At 41.0% G+C, this 21,118-nt stretch overlaps 1 protein-coding gene across 2 annotated transcripts in view; it reads right to left on the reverse strand.

Annotated features, from left to right (window-relative positions):
- The window catches only part of LOC147231591 (A-type potassium channel modulatory protein DPP6-like), a 344,451-nt gene that overhangs the window by 83,222 nt on the left and 240,111 nt on the right, over nt 1–21,118 (reverse strand). For both annotated transcript variants that reach the window (XM_086150475.1, XM_086150474.1), the window contains exon 2: nt 3,982–4,096. In XM_086150475.1, the coding sequence (XP_086006601.1) occupies nt 3,982–4,096 (115 nt within the window). The remainder of the gene's footprint in view (nt 1–3,981; nt 4,097–21,118) is intronic.

Genomic DNA, 21,118 nt, shown 5'->3' on the forward strand with positions numbered 1-21,118 from the left:
AGCATTTTTAGCTCAACAACTGTATGTGCTTTACTAGTTTCTTGTGTGGGATGATCATAAAACAGCTACCAAGAGCCACTCAGTGAGGCACACAGTTCTCCTGCCTCACGTCAGTCGACGCATCGCCAGGCATGAACCTCAGCGCACGTCACTGGTTTAGAGGAATGCCTCTAAATGACGTGTGAAGGTGATTCCCGTGACCCTGAATGCAGGTTAAGTGATATGAATAAAGAAAGCATACATGTATTTACATAGCTATTTGTGAAAGAACTGCTTTTTGGCCTTGAGCTGCACAATAATCCACGACACGACGAATCTTAATTTGCAGCTTGACACCACGGCGTTGGAAGTTGTAAAACCCCGTCGCAGTGTTATTTCCATCGCTCCTATCTGCCACCTATCAGCTTGAAGACTAGCGATTGATTGCAATATTTAAACAAGTCGCGAAAACACGCCCGCCTGCTTTCAAGCGGCATTTCCGAATCATGACTCTGACGGACGTCTTCCGATTTAAAGAGCGGCGGCGGTGAACATGTGACCCGGTTGTGCCGGCGTAAAGAACAGTCCGGCCCCTGGATAATGTGTTGCCATTAGTTACGGGCGACGCCTGTTGTCAGAGATGGAACGGGAAAATGAGACCGAACCTTGGCGATCGCAGGAGTGTGTTTGTGAGATTAAGGTGCTTGTCAGGCGCCGTTAGGAACGGCTCGGCCTTCCGGCGGGGCAGCATCCATCAAAACTCCACTCCCTAAATAAGTGGAAACTACTTCCCGTCTCATAACTCCACACGTGAGTGGCGGCTCCTCAGTTTTATCTGGAATTAAAGATGTTCAGTGCCAACAATGCAGCAACTGCTGCCGATTAACATTTTTATTTATTACACCACTTTGCTTATTTTAAAACAAGATGAATTTCTTTTTATTAATTCATGTATTTATTTATTCTGATAATAATTTTATATTTATTTATGTATTTATTTTACATTTATTTATTTTATATTTGTTAATTTAATTATTTTATATATATTCTTTTATTTGTTTGTTTGTTTACCTGTATGTTTGTTTGTTTATTGATTTACCGATTTACATATGTTTGCATGCATGTGTGCTTGTATTTATTTATTGAGCTATTTGTTTACATATTTAACTGTTTATTTGTATATTTTTAGTCATATATTGATTTATTGAGTATTTTGTAAACCTATTTATATTGTATTTGTGTATATTTTTTGTGTATAGATATGTATTTATCTATCTTTCTACTTGGCTGTTTATTTATTAGTTTTTATTTATTTGCTATTCATGTATTTATTTCCAATTTTTTTTTTTATTTTCCATAGATTTACCTATTTACATTTCTGTGTTTTTAAAGGATTTACCCATTTGTTAACCTATGTATTTTTTTATTTGTTCGTATCTATCTATCTATCTATCTATCTATCTATCTATCTATCTATCTATCTATCTATCTATCTATCTATCTATCTATTTATTTATTTATTGATCGGTTCATTCATCAATCTATTTGTTTGATTATTTTCTGATTATTTTCCTATGCAGCTATCCATTTATTTATTTATCCAGTTATTTATTTATTCATCTATTTTTTTTAATTTATGTATGTTTATTTTCTACGTATCTATCTATCTATCTATCTATCTATCTATCTATCTATCTATCTATCTATCTATCTATCTATCTATCTATCTATCTATCTATCTATCTATCTATCTATCTATCAGTTTAACAGTTTATTAATTCATTTATTTATCTATGTACAGGTTTATTTAAGTGTATTTAAGCCACTAAGAAATGTATTTATTTTTTTTGTTTAAGTCCATTTTGTCCCAAAAACTGACAGGACACACAAGAAGACGCTCTGCCTGCTCAAAATACCCAATCAATTAAAACAAACATCCCTCTGACATTTTGCCAAACCTGAATTTTACTCTTTTTTTTTTTTTTTTTTTTTTTTCACTGAGCCTAAAAAAAGAACGTTAATGAAAAATCCCCTTCAGACACGCAAGCTCGGTTTCACTTGACGCCCGGCTTCGGAAGACGAACGCCGAACAGGACGTTGTTTTTATTTTGACCTCTTCATTTTCAGCCGGACACAAACAGATGGCCGGTTGATTAAACCTCCACGTACGTTTGCGGACGGATGACCAGAAGGTCACACGTACCGCATAAATTCCTTCTGTTACACGCGCTCGTACGGCAAAATAAAACCTGGATTGAAAAGGCGATTCATCGGCTGCGGTTTTAAATCAGAAAATAGTACTTTATGAATAACAAATCAATGTAAAAAATAATAATATTGGTGTTATTAAGTCTTAGAAGAGGGGTGGGAAATTATTTTTTAACTTGCGGGCCATATTTCTTGTTAAATTTTTATGCACGGGCCAACTAGGTATCATGAAAATTGCGCAAAATGAAAATTTAAATTTAAACATTACATTTTTTTCGTCATTTTATTTCAACTTTAAAATTGTGAATGATCATATGAATGTATGGACAATATACAAAATTAAATTAAAGGAAAAAAAAATCTTCTAAATGAAATATTGATGAAAATACTAAAATATTTTAAAAAAGTAGTTTGGCAAATTTGAAAAACAAATCTGGTGACATTGTTGAATTGATCTTTTCTTTTGTTATTTCTATAAAAAAAAACAAAACCCGACAATTCAAAAACATTGATTTAATAACAAGAATAGCCTTGTTAATTATACCTCCTCTTTTTCATGCTACCAATCAATTTTCTACTAAATTCTAGTGGCAAATTTTCCTACAGTGACAAGATTTTCTCTTTTAACTCAACAATATTTTTTGGATGTCATTTTGTCATTTCATCAATTCTTTTTTAATATTTATTTTTAATATTAATTTGGCATGTGTTTTTTAGAGGAACAGGACATATTAAGATTTTTATAATCTTTTTTTCTTTTAACTCAACAATATTTTTAGGATTTAATTTTCTCATTTCATCAATTATTATTTAATATTAATTTTTGATATTAATTTGTTATGTGTTTTTTGTAGAGGAACAGGACATATAAAGATTTTCATAATTTTCTTTTTTAACTCAACAATATTTTTTGGATATCATTGTGTCATTTCATCAATTATTTTTTAATATTCATTTTTAATATTAATTTGTCGTGTTTTTTTGTAGAGGAACAGGACATATAAAGATTTTCATAATTTTCTCTTTTAACTCAACAATATTTTTTGGATTTAATTTTCTCATTTCATCGATTCTTTTTTAATATTCTTTTTTCAATTTTAATTTGTCATCATTTTTTTTAGAGGAACAGTTCATGACATATACAGATTTTTATAATTTTTTTTTATAATTTAATTTAATAATTTAATAATTTAACTATAATTTTTATATATATATATATATTTTATAATTTTAATTTAGTTTACCTCCTTCACACTAAAACAAAGGAAAAATTTGGACTTAATATTTACTTTTAGGTAATGATTTTAGGCCATCAAATTAGACCATCAAATTAGGCTGTATGTGGCCCCAACATGAGTTTGATTCCCCTTTTTACTGCATATTTATAATCATATACATAATAATATTTACACTTCATGTCCGAATGCACTGCGGACGGCGAAGTCGGAATTCCGCTTGACAGTGAAACACGTTTCTACGCCACGCGTTTGACGATAAACCCTCGCAATCTTAAATCATTTCTCGACTTAAGAGCCCGCGGCGCTCGTTTTTTCCCACGTTTTTTCTTCGGACGGCGTGGCGTCCTCAAACCCCCAAACACCAACCGGACGCCAACATACATGCTCAATCTGTGCATGTATGTGGAAGAGAAAACAAACAAAATGTTTCCCCCTTTGCGGATTGATTGCCAGTGCAGCCCAGCTCTGCCTGTGTGTGTGTGTGTGTGTGTGTGTGTGTGTGTGTGTGTGTGTGCGTTCCAATAATCACTCCCCTCCCCCACGCTTCGCAGTGTACCTGGTGTCAACAGGATGACGGAGGTGACGATCAGCGAGCAGATGACCAGAATGACAAGAAGGGCGATCGCTATTCCCTTCCAGTTCCTCTGCGGAGGGTTGCTGCCCACCAGCTCCTGCGAAGAGGCGAGAAAGAAAAGAAAAAAGAAAGAAAAAGGAAAAAAGAGGGAGGGAAGAAGGAGGGGAGACGTTATTCAAAGAATATTTCAGATCGTGGAGCAATGAAGGGGACGTGGGATAAAAAAAAAAAAGGCAACGTTCGCAATGTGGAAAAAAGCCGGAGCGAGACAAAGATTTTTTTTTTTTTTTAAAGAACAAAGTGAGGAAAAGCGATATAATCAGGGAAAGTATAATAGGGGAACTCATGAAAGGAATAAGGGACGGGGGTGTCAGTCAAGGACGAACGTGAGTCGCTGTTGCAGCCTCTTGGCTTTCAAGGAGACGCGCCGCCGCCAGTGGCGGCGGCGGCGGCGGCGGCGGGAACGGAGGAGGAGGGATTTCTTAATGATCATCGGCGGACATCACCCGCAAACGAATGTGACAGATAAAAATGTAACCGGAGACACGTCGGGAGGGAAAAAAAAGGCGGATATCTGAGCAACCTTGAGCCGTGCGTGCGGCTTTGCCTCCGCCGGCGTTTGATTGGAGGAGGAAAACGTATTGCGAGCGAATGAAAGGAAAGATCGGAAAGAAGAAACATCCTGGGGAAACCGGATGATTGACGGGCCGAGTCGCTCAAATTGGACTTTTCTATCATAACATTATTAAAACGGACTTCATCCAGGACGAGCCAATGGGAAGAGGCCGCCATTTACTAACAATATTCGTGTGTGTGTGTGTGTGTGTGTGTGTGTGTGGATGCTAAGGTTGACCCCATGGAGATACAACGTGGAGATCATCATGTAATCATGTAACTGATGTAAATTTAATCCGCTTGCATTCTTTTGTTTATTATCTGCATCGTTTATCCTGCACTGATGGTCGTTGGGGGCGGAGCTTATCCCGGCCGTGATTGGACGAGAGGCGGCGTTCACCCTGGTTCCATCTAAGGGCCACATAAGGAGACTTATAAGGTTTCAGGTTTATTCAAATGTCGTTTATAGCGGCTAGAGTCTCCAACCCCCGGGCCGCGGGCTGCGACCGGTCCGTTTGGCTGGTTTGGTATCGGCAGAAATTATTAACAGGATTAAAAGGAGGTGGAGAAGGTGTGAGGAGGAGTTGGGGAAAATAAAAACAACGTTTAATCTGTGGTTTCAAAACAGATACCGGTTGTGGAATTGAGCATCTTTACAATATTGAAAATTAACTAACTTACTAACTGTAAAAAAATACTAAAGAAATTGCTACTACTTCTACTATAATAATAATAATAATAATAATAACAAAAATAATAATCACACTAATATTCTGATATCCCATTATTATTGTCATTATTATTATTAGTATAGTTGTAATGATAATTATACTACTACTACTAATAATAATAATGATAATAATAATATCATTATTATTATTATTATTATTATTATTGTAACAATAGTCTAACAACCTTGTGCAGGATGAGTGGTTTAGATAATGAATGATTTAAGGAATTAATTCATGAATGAATTCATGAGTGGATGATTGAATGAATAATAATTACTATAATCATCATCATGAAAGACTTAGTAAATAAATAACAAAAAAAAATACTACCACAACTAAGGATAATAATCATCACCATAACAACAACAACAACAATAATAACAATAATAATAATAATAATAATAATGGTTGTATTGTAATATTATTATTATTATTACAGCTGCACTGATAATAATAACAATAATAATAATAATAATAATAATAATAATAATAATAATAATAATAATAATAATAATAATAATAATAATAATAATAATAATAATAATAACAATAATAATCTTCTCCTTTGAGCTTTTCCCCTCAGGTCTCACCTCAGCAAATCAAACCTTTTCCATCTCTATATCCTCCTCTCTCACAGCGACACACTTTATATCCTCTCTCACTACGTCCATTAATCTTTTAAACATTTAATAAACGTACAAAATCAGCAATTTGCTATCAGGTGCGTGTTGTTGTTGTGACAGGGTTCTAATTTACAAATGAAAAACTATTTTTTCAAGCCTTTCCCCGAAGCACGTGCCGTCGCCGAAGGTCCACAAAGGAAGCGGCGCCGGAACCCATGGCTTCTGCAGAGACGCAGCCAAACCCAAACTGTTAGCGGACGACCGATAAGCTCTTAATTAGTTTATAGAAGACGGGAAAAAAAAACGGAATAGATCACGCGCTCCGGGGAACCTGTGGCCGGGCCGTTAATGAAGCCGAACCGCCGGGCCATGAAATAAACCTTCTGGTGACCTCGTCTCGTCACCGTGGAGACGGCGGGTCGGGACTTGCAAAGGAGGCCGACGGGGCCGATCGGCGGCCGGACCAAAGATGCTCAAAAGTGAAATTGTATCCATAAAGCTCATCTGCGAGCGCGCGGCGGTTCTTTGAAGGACGCTAGCTGTCCAAGCACCTGAGATGCACACACACACACACACACACACACATCCTGTTTATAGACTAGGTGCTTTCAACACCATTAATCCTCTTGCAGTTTTTCACTTGGTTCGGAGAAACAAACAGCCGTGTCACTCAGCTGTGAATTCGTCGCACGCTTTCCTTCTTGCACGTCCTTCCTCGTGCACGATGTGCTCTGTTTACCGATCTACGCGGCGACGCCGGTGTTCCGAGGCGTCGGGAAACACGCGTCGGGGGTCGGAGACGTAACGGACGCATCTTGAATGTGAAAGTGACCGGTGGGAATGATTGGGTGTCCTGATGACGGAGCGCAGGGTTGAATGTTTTTGTTTGACGTGTAAATGAAGGAGCGAATGGTTGCAAGTCTCAATACGACACAAATGAGTGAATACATGCTCGCCTGTCGATATAATGTATGAATGAATACGTGTCAAAATCAAACTTCATTTGAAGATGTTTCATCCCAGGGGCTTCTTCAGTTTTAATGGGAGTTTCCGAATGTAACGGCCGGGTTGTGGACGGGTCGGAAGACTCTAGATTGAAGGGGGTTGTTATGCTATTGGGGTGTCCTCAGGTGGGGATAATAGTGCAACTTTTAGGGGATTTACCTGGATTAGAATATGAAAAGGTTCTTGTGGAAATCTTCTTGTCATGGTAACTTTGGACTTTTCCCTTTGGCGAGTCAAGCTTTGTCATCTGACGCTATTCTCTGTATCCTCGGTCATACATGTCCTGCACCCCTGTGACAAATACTTGTTTTTTTGGGCTTTCCCCTTTAGGGGTTGCCACAGCGAATCTACTTTCTCCATCTAACCCTATTCTCTGTATCCTCCTCTCTCACACCGACTACCTTCATATCATCTCTCACGACATCCAAAAATCCTCTCTTTGGTCTTCCTCTAGACCTCCTGACCGGCAGCTCCACCTACAGCAACCTTCTACCCAGATCTTCACCATGGTTCCAATTCATCTGTCATCACTTTGTCTCGGTCATACATGTCCTGCACCCCTGTGACAAATTCTTGTTTTTTGGGCTTTCCCCTTCAGGGGTCACCACAGCAAGTCAGCCTTCTCCATCTAACCCTATTCTCTGTATCCTCCTCTCTCACACCAACTACCTTCATATCAACCTCTCACTACATCCATAAATCTTCTCTTTTGTCTTCCTCGAGACCTCCTGCCTGGCAGCTCCAATTCCAGCATCCGTCTACCAATATATTCTCTATCCCTCCTCTGCACATGACCGAACCACCTAAAACTGGCTTCTCTGACCTTCTCTCCAAAACATCTAACATGTTCTGTCCCTCTGATGGACTCATTCCTGATCCTATCTGTCCTGGTCGCTCTCAAAGAGAACCTCAACATACATACAATATACGTCTGGCATTGATATGCTGAAACGTTTAGTGTGCTTTTGCGTCTCAGACATTCATCCGCATTTCATCACAGCATGTCACCATTCCAGACTTCTAGAAAAAAAACATCCTACTGCCCCTCATCCGTACATGACCCAACCGCCTCAGTCTCCAAAACATCTACCATGTGCCGTCCCTCTGATGGACTCATTCCTAATCCTATCCATCCTGGTCGCTCCCAAAGAGAACCTCAACATCTTCATCTCTGCAACCTGCAGTTCTGCCTCCTGTCATTCTGGCTGATAATCTTCTATCCCTTCGTACCCCGGACGCTTTTCTCCACCCATTCCAACCTGCTTGAACCTGTTTCTTTACCTCTTCTGGTACTTGGAATGGGTCAATGAGTAAATGAATGACAACACTGATGGGAACCAAGCTACACATTTTTTCGGTATGGCTTGCGAAGCTCTCGTGGTACTGATTTAAAACGGAGGCACCGCGAGGCTCCGGGCAGAGATGCTCGTCTTCTACATCCAGGCGTTCACTCGTATCTACCGGACAATTGTGAATTGTGTGAATGCTCCGCGAAAAAAAATGCGATTACGGGAATATGAGCGGTTCATTACGGAGAGACTGGATCTCTAATCTGATACAATAAACCGTCTCAATCACGGGCTCGGTTGTTTCTGCTGAGCCGCGATGATTTCTCAAATCCAAACATATTTTTTCTAAATTTGTGCTGACCTACTGCACTGGAATGTTTGTTTTGGTTTTTTTTTTTTTTTTTTTTTGTTTGTTTTTTTCTTTCCCGCTCCAAAATCCTGTTGGAGATTTTACGAGCGTGGCTCGGAGCCCGCCGCTGATTATCGCGGCACCATATGGCCGCGAAGAGAGGCGTCGGCGGGATTTAGAGAAAACGGGGAAATTGTGACAGAATTACAGGAATACTGCTCTGCGGGGACGGACTGCTTACATGCAATGATGGGATGGGAAGCGAACAAGGCGGTGACACACGAGCGTCGTTTTAAAAGCTCTCCGTTCAGTCATTCGTTATCCGCACTGGTTATCCTGCACCGGTGGAGCTGCTCCAGCAAGGCTGTCAAACTCAAATTCACAGTTGGCGGAAAGTCAAAACTGGGACAAAGTCGTGGGCCAACAGTGAAATTTATTAAAAAAAAAAATCTTCCTCCAATTATAACAATGAATATTTTCATATGGACCCAAACAAGTGTGGCTTAAAATCTGAATATGGAACAAGCCAAGCTTAATATGATGCAATATATATCATTATATTGCACCCATGCAAAATCGAAATTCACATTAAAAAACACATCAATGGAATTCATTACTTAAATAGAAATTAAATAAAAAACGTGTCACTTTTTATAGGTAACCTTTTTTCCACAGGCTAATAATAATAAAAAAAACAAACAATAATTAACTAATAATAATATCCCCCAATGAACGTTAAACCATTCAAACCCATGTCTTGGAGTAGCAAGAAAAAGTGCATAAAGAAAACATTAATTACAGCTTAGTTTGCGACACGCTTTGCCATTTTTCGGGGGTTAGCACAGCGCCAGTGTTAGTATGAGGTTGCCATGACAACTGTCAGCAGAGGAAAGGGCGTTCATGGGTTCTGTTGTGATTTTTTGAGCCAAAACACCAGCAGAGCATTCTGAGATTTGTAGTTCCATTTGGTTTGGCATTTGGACCAGAAAGATGTAGAATATACCGTTATTTCCAGAATATAAGCCGCTACCTTTGCCACGCGCTTTGAACGCTGCGGCTTCAACAACGATGCTTTTAATTATGCATTTTTCTGGGGCTGATGCCGCTAAAACATTTAGCCTCGTCACATCGGACAGATTAGATGACCGTGAAATTCTGAGACAACTTTAGCGGTTTTAGGGATGGAAAAGGGATGGGCTTTTCTTTGTCTTATTTATTATTTTACATCAGTTGTGTTACAGGCACTGTTTGGGCAAAAAGATTTCAAGTACGTATTTGTGGATGTTACCGGTATGTATTTCATTAAAGTTTGATAAAAATCTTTCTGTAAATATCTCATGTTACAACATGGACACCTGCGGCTTATAGACAAGTATGGCCTATATATGTACACCAGTCAGGGGAGGCAGGAGAGGCTGTGCCTCACCTGCCAATCTTGGAAAGAAAAAAAAGTAAAATAAAAAAAAAGAAAGAAATTATATTAATCAGTGATTTTCACTAAAAGGTATTTTTTAGCTGAAGGACACCAAGGACAACTTATATAATCAAGTTATCAATACTTTTGCTCAAAAGGGAAGTTGGACCAAAAGTAAGGTGCGGGAATTACGATGCAAAGTCTGATGTATATGTAGGCAACTTGTTGGGATGAGAACATATTCTATTGACCCCCCCACGTTATATAGAGACACACAACTGTCACTCATCCAAACATCATCTAGAGACGTGCATTCACGCTGATTCACATCCAGTGAGGTGCAGTCAGGGGAGGCAGGAGAAACCGTGCCTCACAATCTTGGAAAGAAAAAAATGTCAAATGAAAAAAAATATTAAATGGTTATATTCATCAGTGTTTTGCACTATAAAGGTATTTTTCATTGAATCTCACCAGATTTAGATTTTTTTTTTTTATTCAAAATGGCTGGATTTTGACATTTAGTGTTCAAATAGTGAGAGGTGAGGCTGCAGACTGTTGAGCCTCAATGTAGATTACACAATGACTGCTGACTGCCGGCATGCGCTGCACGAAGACCATATTTCTGTCTCCTCGTATGTCTATTCAAATGTTTAAGGTCCCTGTCTAGCGCTGTGAGACCCAAAAAAAAAGGATGGGAACGAAAGTATGCAGACATGAGTTACAGAGATATAGCTTGTATTTATCAGGTGCAAAAACCAAGATAGAAACAGTTCCACAGAAGAAGACAACACCCCAAAACACACAGCGACCCCAAGGGATGTAACAAATATGAACTACATTTCTGATGTACGGTGTTTTTATGTCAACAACTGTATTTGTGTTAGTTTCTTGCGCTGAACGATCATAAAACAACTGCAAAGAGCTCCTAAGTGAGGCACGCTGTTCTCCTGCCTCACCAGCCAAGAACCTCAACGCACCTCACTGTTCATGTCACATATAGAAATACGATCATTCATTCTTACGGTCATACGTCTGGGAAATTAAGGGTTTCCGATGAACCCCCTGATTGTTGGAGCCGGAGAACCTTGAGGAACCCCAGGAGGAATCCAATCACAGACCTTCTCACTGTGAGGTGGAACTCAGAACTGCTGCCCAAACCATGCACTTCTTCATTTCTTCATTTACGTTTCCCTTCAATATTCAGTGTTAGCTGAATGCACACTTCCAACGGATGGACCAAAACATACCGAAAACCACCCTGAGCTTCCACAGCCTCCGAAAATCACCCTCAAGCAAAGAGTCAGTGATGTAAACATCACTCAAATCCACATGTCAGTCCATCATCACGTTCCGGTTGAAGTACCGAGTGTCCAATGAGTGCAGTCGGCCTCAACAGAAAGTGAGAAAAATAAATGAGCACCGTCTTCCAATGCAAGTCTCTGCAAAGAGCGCTGGACGAAGAGCAATGCTGAAATAAAAACATGCCGGACCCAATTTTTTTTAAATGAAAGGAGACACCGGTGTCCATTCGGAAAGTCAAGCTGTGCGAGATAAGGCCGTCAGGACGAGCGTGCTCGCGTGGAAACCACCGCCAGCCGCCGCAGTTAAGCAGCTTCCCGCCGCCGAGGTGTCATTTGTGTCCGACTGAAAATTAAACTGTCACAAGACGGCGGCTTCTACGACTTCTTGGTGATCTCTTCCATCATGAAACCCGGTTCCATGTCTGGGAAAAGTGATATTCGGTAAATCAGATACCGATCAGAGGACTCGATCTGGCGTGATCTTGGATTTGAACGCCGCACCAGGACGTCCGTAATTATCTCCCCGCCGGCGAGTCGTCCGCCCCCATCCATCATGCGGCGCCGACGTTCCCATCCAGACATTTTCATCGATTTTTTTTTGCACGACCCCGTCACCTGAACCTGGATGTTACCTGAACCGAGACGCTTGGATGTCTTTTCCTTTTTTTCCCCAAATGTCTTATAACAGTTCCTCTATTTATATTGATATTTATTGCAACATTTTTGCAACTGCCCGATATATTAAGCGTTGTTGTCGTTTTTAATGTCTAATCTTATCCTCCATGTTGTTCGCTCTGCTTCACGTTTTTCAGTATCTTTTAATTGTCTTTTAATTGTCCATTTATATTTCATATTTTATTGACATTATAACTGTGACGCTGCTGTGACAAAATAACTTCCTCAATGGGGATCAATAAATCTTATCTTATCCTATCTTATCTTATCTTATCTTATCTTATCTTATCTTATCTTATCTTATCTTATCTTATTTTATAAACAACTGCTACTAGCACTCCCACCCGTGCAATATTTATATTTATACTATATTTATACGTTCTCGAGGACACTTCACCTATTAGCATTTTTACTGCCCACCTCATGTTCACCTGCTGTTGTCGAACAATTCCCTGCGCAAGCATTTCTTTTATTTCATTTTTTTTTTTTTAATATTTTGGGTTCTAGTGTATATCGTGCACGATCTTGGTTTGTTTTGTATCTATATCCTCATTTGCATAATCTGATTATTACTAGTCGTTATTACTTTTTTACAATTTTCTGCACATTAAACTCAGTCATACTCATATCATACCATGGATAAAAACGGCAAATGACGTAAATATCTTGTATGTCTATTTTTATTTGATCATTTTTTATTTATTTTGTTTTTTTATTTTTTATAAAAAGTGCTCTGAGCTTGGAGCTCTCATTACAAAGTGTCATCGTGCCTCCAGTGACATTTTTTAATGTAATTTAATGTAATTTAATGTAATTTAAAAAAAAATCTTGATTCTTGATTCTAGCCTGTAATGCTAAAAGCTAGAATGAATTCAAGCAGCACCGATTCAATCTAGCGTGTGAAAAAAAAAACAAAACAAAAAAACGGCGACACGTCCAGAAGTCCAACATCGGATTTTCTGCGCGGCTCAAACAATTCTTGGGAAAAAAAAAAAAAAAAAAAGGCGCCGCTTCACACGCCGGCGCGGTCGTGATCCGTTATTTGTTATACAGGAATCAATGCGGCTGCTCAGCGAAGCCTCAAATCTCTCCGTCCCTATCTGACCGACAAATCACTCATGGCTACATTTATCTTTGAATTCACCCGACCTTCCTTACCGTGGCAGGAAACGTCTGTATCAATCACGAGCGACCTGAGCTTCAGCGGACTGACTGAAACATGACAGCTATTTTGACTTGCCGTGCTGGAGGGATGAAATGGTCGGGTTGGATAGTTGCGAGAACACACACATGCTGTTGTAGGAGCAAGAGTCCACATTTCCTCATCCAACCGAACGGTTTCGGGTGTCCCGGCACAGAGCATACCGGAGTGTCCTCAAGCAACTCGACGCTAGGTGGCTACCCGCTGCTCCTAGCTCTTCCGAAAGTGGGTCCCGATACTTGGGTGAGTTGAAAATAGAAATCCGGAGCTCCCCTTCCGTGCAGGAAAGCACAACTTGATCCTCGTGATCACTCTTTTGTAGCTTTACCTACTCGCATTCCAGTCCAGGTAATCCCAAAAGTTGCTCTTTTGCTGCAAAAAACGACGCCCGCGTTAGCATAACAACCCGCCTTACACCTAATTTCTGCGGATCAACTCTTCTATTTACAAAACAAGCCACCATAACCTGGACCCGCCCAAAAACCTGGCAGTTACATCCAGCAACTCCCCATGGGTCTTTAGAAAAGCCTACATGAGAAGAAATTTAAGTCCAGTTGGGTACAGCGTCTTGCTCATGAACATTTCCACGCACAAGGAGGAGCTGCCAATCAAACCAGGAATGTTTGGTTCCAAGGACGAACGCTCTGTCGGGAACATGGACAGCGAACGGACACAGCAAGCTGATGAATTGCTAGTAGCCCATTGCTGTTTGCCATTTTTAACGCTGGGGTTGATGTTGGCCGCTAACGCCCGATAGCATAACAACCCTCCTTACAACTAGTTTCTGCGGATCAACTCTTCTATTTACAAAACAAGCCACCATAACCTGGACCCGCCCAAAACCCTGGCAGTTGGTTTCGGACACTCACCATAGAGGTAAAGCGCAACGGCAGCTAGACCACTGCTCAAAAGAGAGAAGATCCGCGGCATCCTTAATGGGATGACATCGGCAGTGTCGCACATTCACCTCACATTCAGTAAGGTTGAGGACAAAAGTCTTTCCTCACCTCCCTGATCGCGTATCTCTCATCTATAATTGGAATATTGGCTGGTCTTAATTAGCAGGACCTTATGTACCCAAGTAATGAAGCTGTGATTACAAGAGGCCACTGCAGCGGAGAGATGAAGGACAAAGAAAGCGAGACAAGGCGTGCTTCGGAGTTTGCGGAGGAGCTGTGTCAACAAAAAATTAACCTGGCTCCCTGCGGCTCGACTCGAGTCCAGCCTCGACACAGGAGTGACCCGGTTTTGCAGAAGTCCCGTGTTCATCTTGCCTCCACGCGAGAACTTCTCCATGGAGGGCTGCCTTATTGTCATGCTCCTACAGCTTTAGCATCCCGGGGCGCTGAATCACTTTATCTAAATTGTTACGACTTCATTTCGGTCCCCGGCTCCTCCTCCTGTCTGCACGCCGAAGCATACCGAACCCAAAGTTGCTCCCACTGCATGGCAGCTCCGTCCCATCGGAGTGTGAATGCTTTGAAACCGCAAGGTGTGGAAGCGCTACATAGGTGGAGAACGGTGAGACCATCTGTGCTGTTCGCTCTACAAACAGTGACAATGACCAAAAGACAGGATGCAGAGCTGGGGGTTGCAGGGATGAAGATGTCGAGGTTCTCTTTGGGAGTGACCAGGGTGGATCGGATCAGGAATGAGTCCATCAGAGGGACGGAACATGTTGTTTTGGAGAAAAGGTTAGAGAAGCAAGAGAGAAGACATGTAGGACGTTGGTGGGAGAGAGGAGGATTCAGAGATTGGGCTTAGATGGAGAAGGCTGACTTGCTGTGGTGACCCCTGAAGGGAAAAGGCCAAAGGAAAAGAAGAAGATCCTGAGTGCGTACATTGAAACGCTGATGTTTCTAGAAGTCTACGACAATCCGTCCGGGTGGACCAGGAATCTGGACTCGATGGATGCAGTTTTTCGTGCTTCATCATCACAGCAAGAACCCTGGTTTGATTCCTAAAGGGTTGTCCTTCTAGAGTCTCCACGGCTCCCTAATATCTACATGACTTTCTTTTGGGTTCGCGCAAATGTACGATTGAGTAAATGAATGGTTGTATGTCTAATTTACGTGGTCATGTGATAGACCGATGATAGCTGGGATAAGCGGTAGAGATAATACACGAATGAATCCTGAACTCCATAAACAGCTGCAAACTTTCGTCACGGAATGCGTTTTGTTTTTTGGTTGTTATTTTTGTAATCGCTTTTCGGACACTTGAAATGTAGACAGATTTATTCGGGAACGTTCTTTAGTTGCCAAACACTGTCCGGGAATTGAAAAACAGAGAACACATCACCTGAAATGGTGTCTGGACTTCAAACGTCTGCGGAAAGTTATCGGCGAGCGCCTTGCCTGGAAAAACAACTCGACAGGTCTAATAAGCGATTTGTTTGGAAAGTTTGAAAAAAAGGCCATTCTCTCTGCGCAGAGAGGATTTATAGAAACTCAAACTCAAGTCATGCATCTCAAGCTTCTTACCAAACTACAGATAAGGATCAGTGCTTAAGAGAAGGATTCTTGGCCTTTCTCTCTCTCCTAAGACGTTGACGATCAAGGCCTGCAATGACTCTCTGCTTTCCCCACCTCCCTGATGCTTTTACCGTATCAGCCGACCTCCTTCACGCCATCGGCTTCAGACCTCCCAAGGTTTCTTGGAGAATACAGTGAAAGTGGTTTTCCGTTGCTTACATCGCCAAATTCTGCAGCTTCCACTTGTGGCGCGCCCGAAAGTAAGGGTTCTGGGTTCTGGGTCAGGGTTCTGAAGTTGTCCGAGAAGCCAGATCTTCCACCAAAACTCACAGACTACATTTAGGGGCGGCCGGTTCAGGCCTTAAACATACCACCTCCTTAGGGGATGGACCTCTTTTGATGACCCTGTCTGTGCCACCCATCAGCATCCGGTCCCCTATCGCTACTTATGTGAGGGGGTACCCATTTGACAGACCCCTCCCCAAGGCCGCAATTGTTGACCTAGACAACAGGGAAATCAAGCGAGCTAGCTAATGGATAGCTGTTAACCAATGGCTCGAACGCAAGAGACTGAATTGTTGATGCAAAAGGGTTTTGTCCAAAGGATGCCCCCGGAATTTCCTTTCAGCTACCGCCATCAGGGGTCGCCTCAGCAAATTAACTTCCTCCATCTAACTCTCTTCTCTCGCACCAACAAACTTCATGTCCTCCCTTGCTACGTCCATAAATCTTCTCTTTTGGTCCTCCTCTAGACCTCCTGCCTGGCAGTTCCTTCAACCAATATATTCACTATCCTTCCTCTGTCCATGACCCGACCATCTCAGTCTGGCCTCTCTGACCTTCTCTCCAAAACATCCAACATGTGCTGTTCCTCTGATGGACTCCTTCTGGATCCCTTCCATCCTCTTCACACCCAAAGAGAACCTCAACATCCTCATCTCTGCGACCTCCAGCTCTGCTTATTGTCTTCTTTTAAACGCCACTGTCTCCAAACCATGCAACATCACCTTTCTCACAACTTGTACACCTTTCCTTTCTCCTGGCGTCTTCTTTTTGCTGTTTTCCTTTCGGCTTTTCCCTTCAGGGGTCACACATCATCACCCCTGACACTTTGTTCCAGCCACTCCAACCTGCTTGGACCCGTTTATTCTGGATTATTTACCCAAAGCACTTAAAATCCCCTGTTTTCTTTTTCGCTACTCCAAGCGTATGCCTGCAGTCTGTCTGCTTGAACTCAGGTAGGCTTGGACTGTTCGTCTTGGAACTTAAGGTTCCTGGTTTGATCCCAGAGCTCCTGCTTGCTTGTAAAATTGTTGCAAAGCCAGGCACAGAAGCCCCTAAATGCTCTACAGGTGATCCTAAGAGTTTGCTTTGCTTTTCCAGGATGGTTTAAATGTAGTTGTCAAATGCGGTCGTCAAGAGGCTTTCCTCTTCTTCTTTTTCAATGTCCTCGCCGTGAGACATACCGAGGATGGTCTCCAAACTCGAGTCGGACGCATACATACGGAGAAGCTCGACAGACATACTCAGGTGTTTGATCCGGCCAATTTAAATCGCCCCCGCCCCCAGAAAGCGTAAAGTAAAGCAACCGAGCCCGGCAGCTCCACGACGACCTCACATTTATGACCGCCTCTATCCGCTGTCTCATTCCATCAGGCGCCGGGGCTTGTGATCAGTGGTAAGCATTCAAAACTCAAATCAACTGAGAAATTCTGAGCTTCACCTCCCTGCTCGTGCTAAAGACATCATTCGGTCTCACAATGGAGGTGCGCCCCCTTGACGTGTCGGTCATGCTTCCATTGATTCGGAGTTTGTCTGAAGTGCCGTCCAGTCGGTATGCTTCGATTACAAAATAAGACACTGTCCAAAATGTGCAATTCGGCCGCCGTCATCTCGCCAGACCTCCACATGCGGTCCGCTGATGTCGGTGTTTGTGCCTTTCAAAGACGCGTGCACATGAGTTCTCAGAAACCACCTGATTTTAACACAAACAGAAATATAAGTAAATTTGAAACATGATTTACTGTAAATCCTGCAAGCCTTATGAAGGCTAAGTGCATGTGAAGGCATGGCCTTCGCACATGGAGACGTGCGTGAGTAGGTTGCACGTATTCTTCCAGAGGACACGACGATAATGCCTTAGAGCGTTAGCATTAGCATTAGCATTAGCATTAGCGCTAGCATTAGTAACAGCCAGGGTCGTTAATTCAGATTCCTCACGAACGTGCAAAAGCTGCAACTGTAGGGTTTGCGTCCCACTCCGTGTGCACATTTTTCTGCACTTTCAACCATATTTCTATGCGTTTGATTACATAAAAGAGAATTAATGGCGTTGCCAAAAAGACACGGTGTATGCGCCGATAGCGCCGAGCTACAAAAGACACGATGGGGGGGGGGGAGGAGATAGAGGGATTCGTATGTAACCGGCTTTCATTTCATGCACTCATCCAGCAAGATTCAGATAAGCGCGAGATTGGGTTTTGCCGGCTCGCTCGTGGACACTTGGCAGGCGAGACTGCAAAATGCATATACAAACAAATTTGGCGCTAACTGAAGCAAATCTACGACAGGGAAGCTTTAGCGGAAGATGCAAAGGCGATGTAATTACAAAGACGTTCCTCGGCGTGACGGGTTTCTGTTTTGTGTCGTGCAGCGAGACAGGAGGCGACCGACGGCGGCTGATGATGACAAGCGGCGGGACACATTTATTATTTTTGCATTTAGCTGAAGCTTTTATCCTTAAAAGTGTCAAATGGGAAACAATAAAACAGCAAGAGGTTGAGTGACGTGACATGTGGATGAAAATAAACATTTAAAAATTAGAGACGCTTGAAGCATTTCATATTCTTTGGAATCTTGATGGGCAACGACAGTTATTTACCGTATAAATATTGATAGGCAAAAAAGGCATTTATATTTGAGCACAGATGGGATATGGATGAATACTAAGATAAATGGATTTTATAGAATAAATATGTTTTTTAATGAAAGAAATTGAATGCGCCAAGTCATTTCAAATCATTTTCTTTCATGGAAAAAAAATGACGGATCGAGAAAATCTCAATATTGCAGCGCTTGAACCTTCATCTAACAAATAATGTTTTCAAAAAGGAAAAGATAATTAACACGCCTGGGAATATTAATATATAATTATAATAAAAATTATAAAATTCCAGCAGTCATATAGACATACAAACATTCACTCACATTATTGATTAGGTTGCAATTACTCTATGCAACCTAATTTGGTATTACAATAGTAATAATAATATTATGATTAACTATACTACTACTATTACGACTAAAAAAAAAAATAAATAAATAAATAAATAAATATATATATTGTTGTTATTGTCATTAATAAAAACAATACTATAATAATACCAATAATTGGTTGTATTACTAATTATTATGTGTTATATTATTTTAGTATATTCATTTATTATTACTATTTTAGTTATGTATAATTATTACAAAATTTAAGTTAATTATTATTATTATCTTAGTTATGTATTATTATTACAATAGTTTAAGTAACTTATTATTATTATTTAAATTATGTATTATTACGACAAAAATTTCAGTTACTTATTATTATTATCTTAGTTATGCATTATTTTTATAAAAAATTGAGTTACTTATTATTATTATTTTAGGTATGTTTATTGTTATTATTATTTAAGTTACTTAAAATTATTATTATTTTAGTCTGTATTTTTATTACAAAAACTTAAGTGTCTTATTATCATTATCTTAGTTATGTATTATTTTTATAATAATTTAAGTTACTTATTATTATTAGTTTAGCTATGTATTATTATTACAAAAAAATTAAGGTACATGTTATTATTATCTCGTTATGTATTATCATAACAATAATTTAAGTTACCTATTATTATTATTTTTTTTTTTGTTAATGACATTAAATTAGGTTGCTTATAGTAATAATAATAATGTAACAATAATGTGTTTGCTGGACTATTTGTGTGTCTTTATGGCAGCTGGTTGCTTTGCCCTCCTGAGCTCCTTCACGTTGCAGCGTCTTCTTAGCTCATTAATCTATTTCGGCGCCGCAGACACGTCGGTGCGTTTGGCTGCAGCCGCTGCAACGTGACCTGCACTTCACACGCGGCGACACCGTCCCCGCTTGTTAGCAAGACGCGACCATCTGCCGCGAGTCGGTCACTGATCAATCAGCGCATCGCGTATAATCACTTGTTTGAACGCGGTGATGGAGATTGATGACGGCGGGCGTGATTGCGGATATCTCAATCAGCCCCGCGCCGAAATGTCGAGGAAAACATTTTCGCATTGCAGTTCGTTCTGATTCTATCCGCCAATCAACGCCGCGTTCCTCCTCCTTCTTAACCCGCCGAGGAACACAAACACGCCGCATCGAGACGGCCTGGTTTTCTCCCTCCGAATCAGCCGCCGCGTCGACGGGTAAACAAGTTGTTTTTTTTTTTCCCGTAGCGGGAGAACTCATTTCCAACTGGTCGGCGGGCCTTTTTTTACTCCCCCTGCCCAGTTTTGTTTGATTTGGGAGTGAATCTTTTCCGGTCCATTAGAGAGTTGCTGGGAGGGCAGCGCCGGCGGACGACCCCTCTCTGCAGAGTTGGCGCTAAATCATGTCTCTTGTAAAAAAAAAAAAAAAAAAAAAAAGGCGTACTGGATACCTGCCGCCACGGGCTGAATGAGGCGTTAAGCAGCCCCGTGGGCGTCGTCCTCTTTCCACAATCTCCATTTCAAGTTTGCATGCAAAAAAAAAAACTGATATACATATATATATCTATTTATACAGCTCGCCGAATTGGAATTTGATTAACTGCAAAGAATAACCCTGGAACTAATCAATAATCCAATGCTTGATAATGAAGCGTCCGTATAGCGTTCAAATATAGACCCGCATTTACATGCATGTGCACATTCTGCAGAAGCAATTATCAATTGTATCTATACAGTATTATTTTCTCATGCTGTAACTATGGAAACAGAAGGAGAGTGATAAGGGTTATTATTGTTGGATGTACCCTATAGCTGTAGCTCCTCCGCTTGACGAACGTGCATAATGAGACGGCTAAAACAGTCGCGAGGCGCGTCATCGGCCTTCCCGAGGCATGATTGCGGGTGTGTTTTCGCCGAAATGAACACATTAATCTTCTTTAGAAAAAGGAGAACAATGAGGAACGCCGGCGAGTTTCTCCTCATTTCATCACATTTCCTTTCGGCTCTCTGCGTCTCTGCATCTGTCAGGGGAGCCACTGACGCCGCCGCCGAATCAAAGATTTACCTTTCGGTACCTCGGCGTGCACCGACCCGCGGTGGCCGGGGCGTCTCGCGAGAAGAATAATGTGGGTTTTTCGGCATCTGTATAGAAATCACCTGTGCTTCGAGCGCTAACAAGCTAACAGCACTGAATGTCGTCACCTTTCACAGTCCTGC

The sequence above is a fragment of the Fistularia commersonii genome, chromosome 8 (genome assembly GCF_037954325.1).
Source record: "Fistularia commersonii isolate RoL2024-O1a breed Wild chromosome 8, RoL_Fcom_v1.0, whole genome shotgun sequence".
Lineage (NCBI taxonomy): Eukaryota > Metazoa > Chordata > Actinopteri > Syngnathiformes > Fistulariidae > Fistularia > Fistularia commersonii.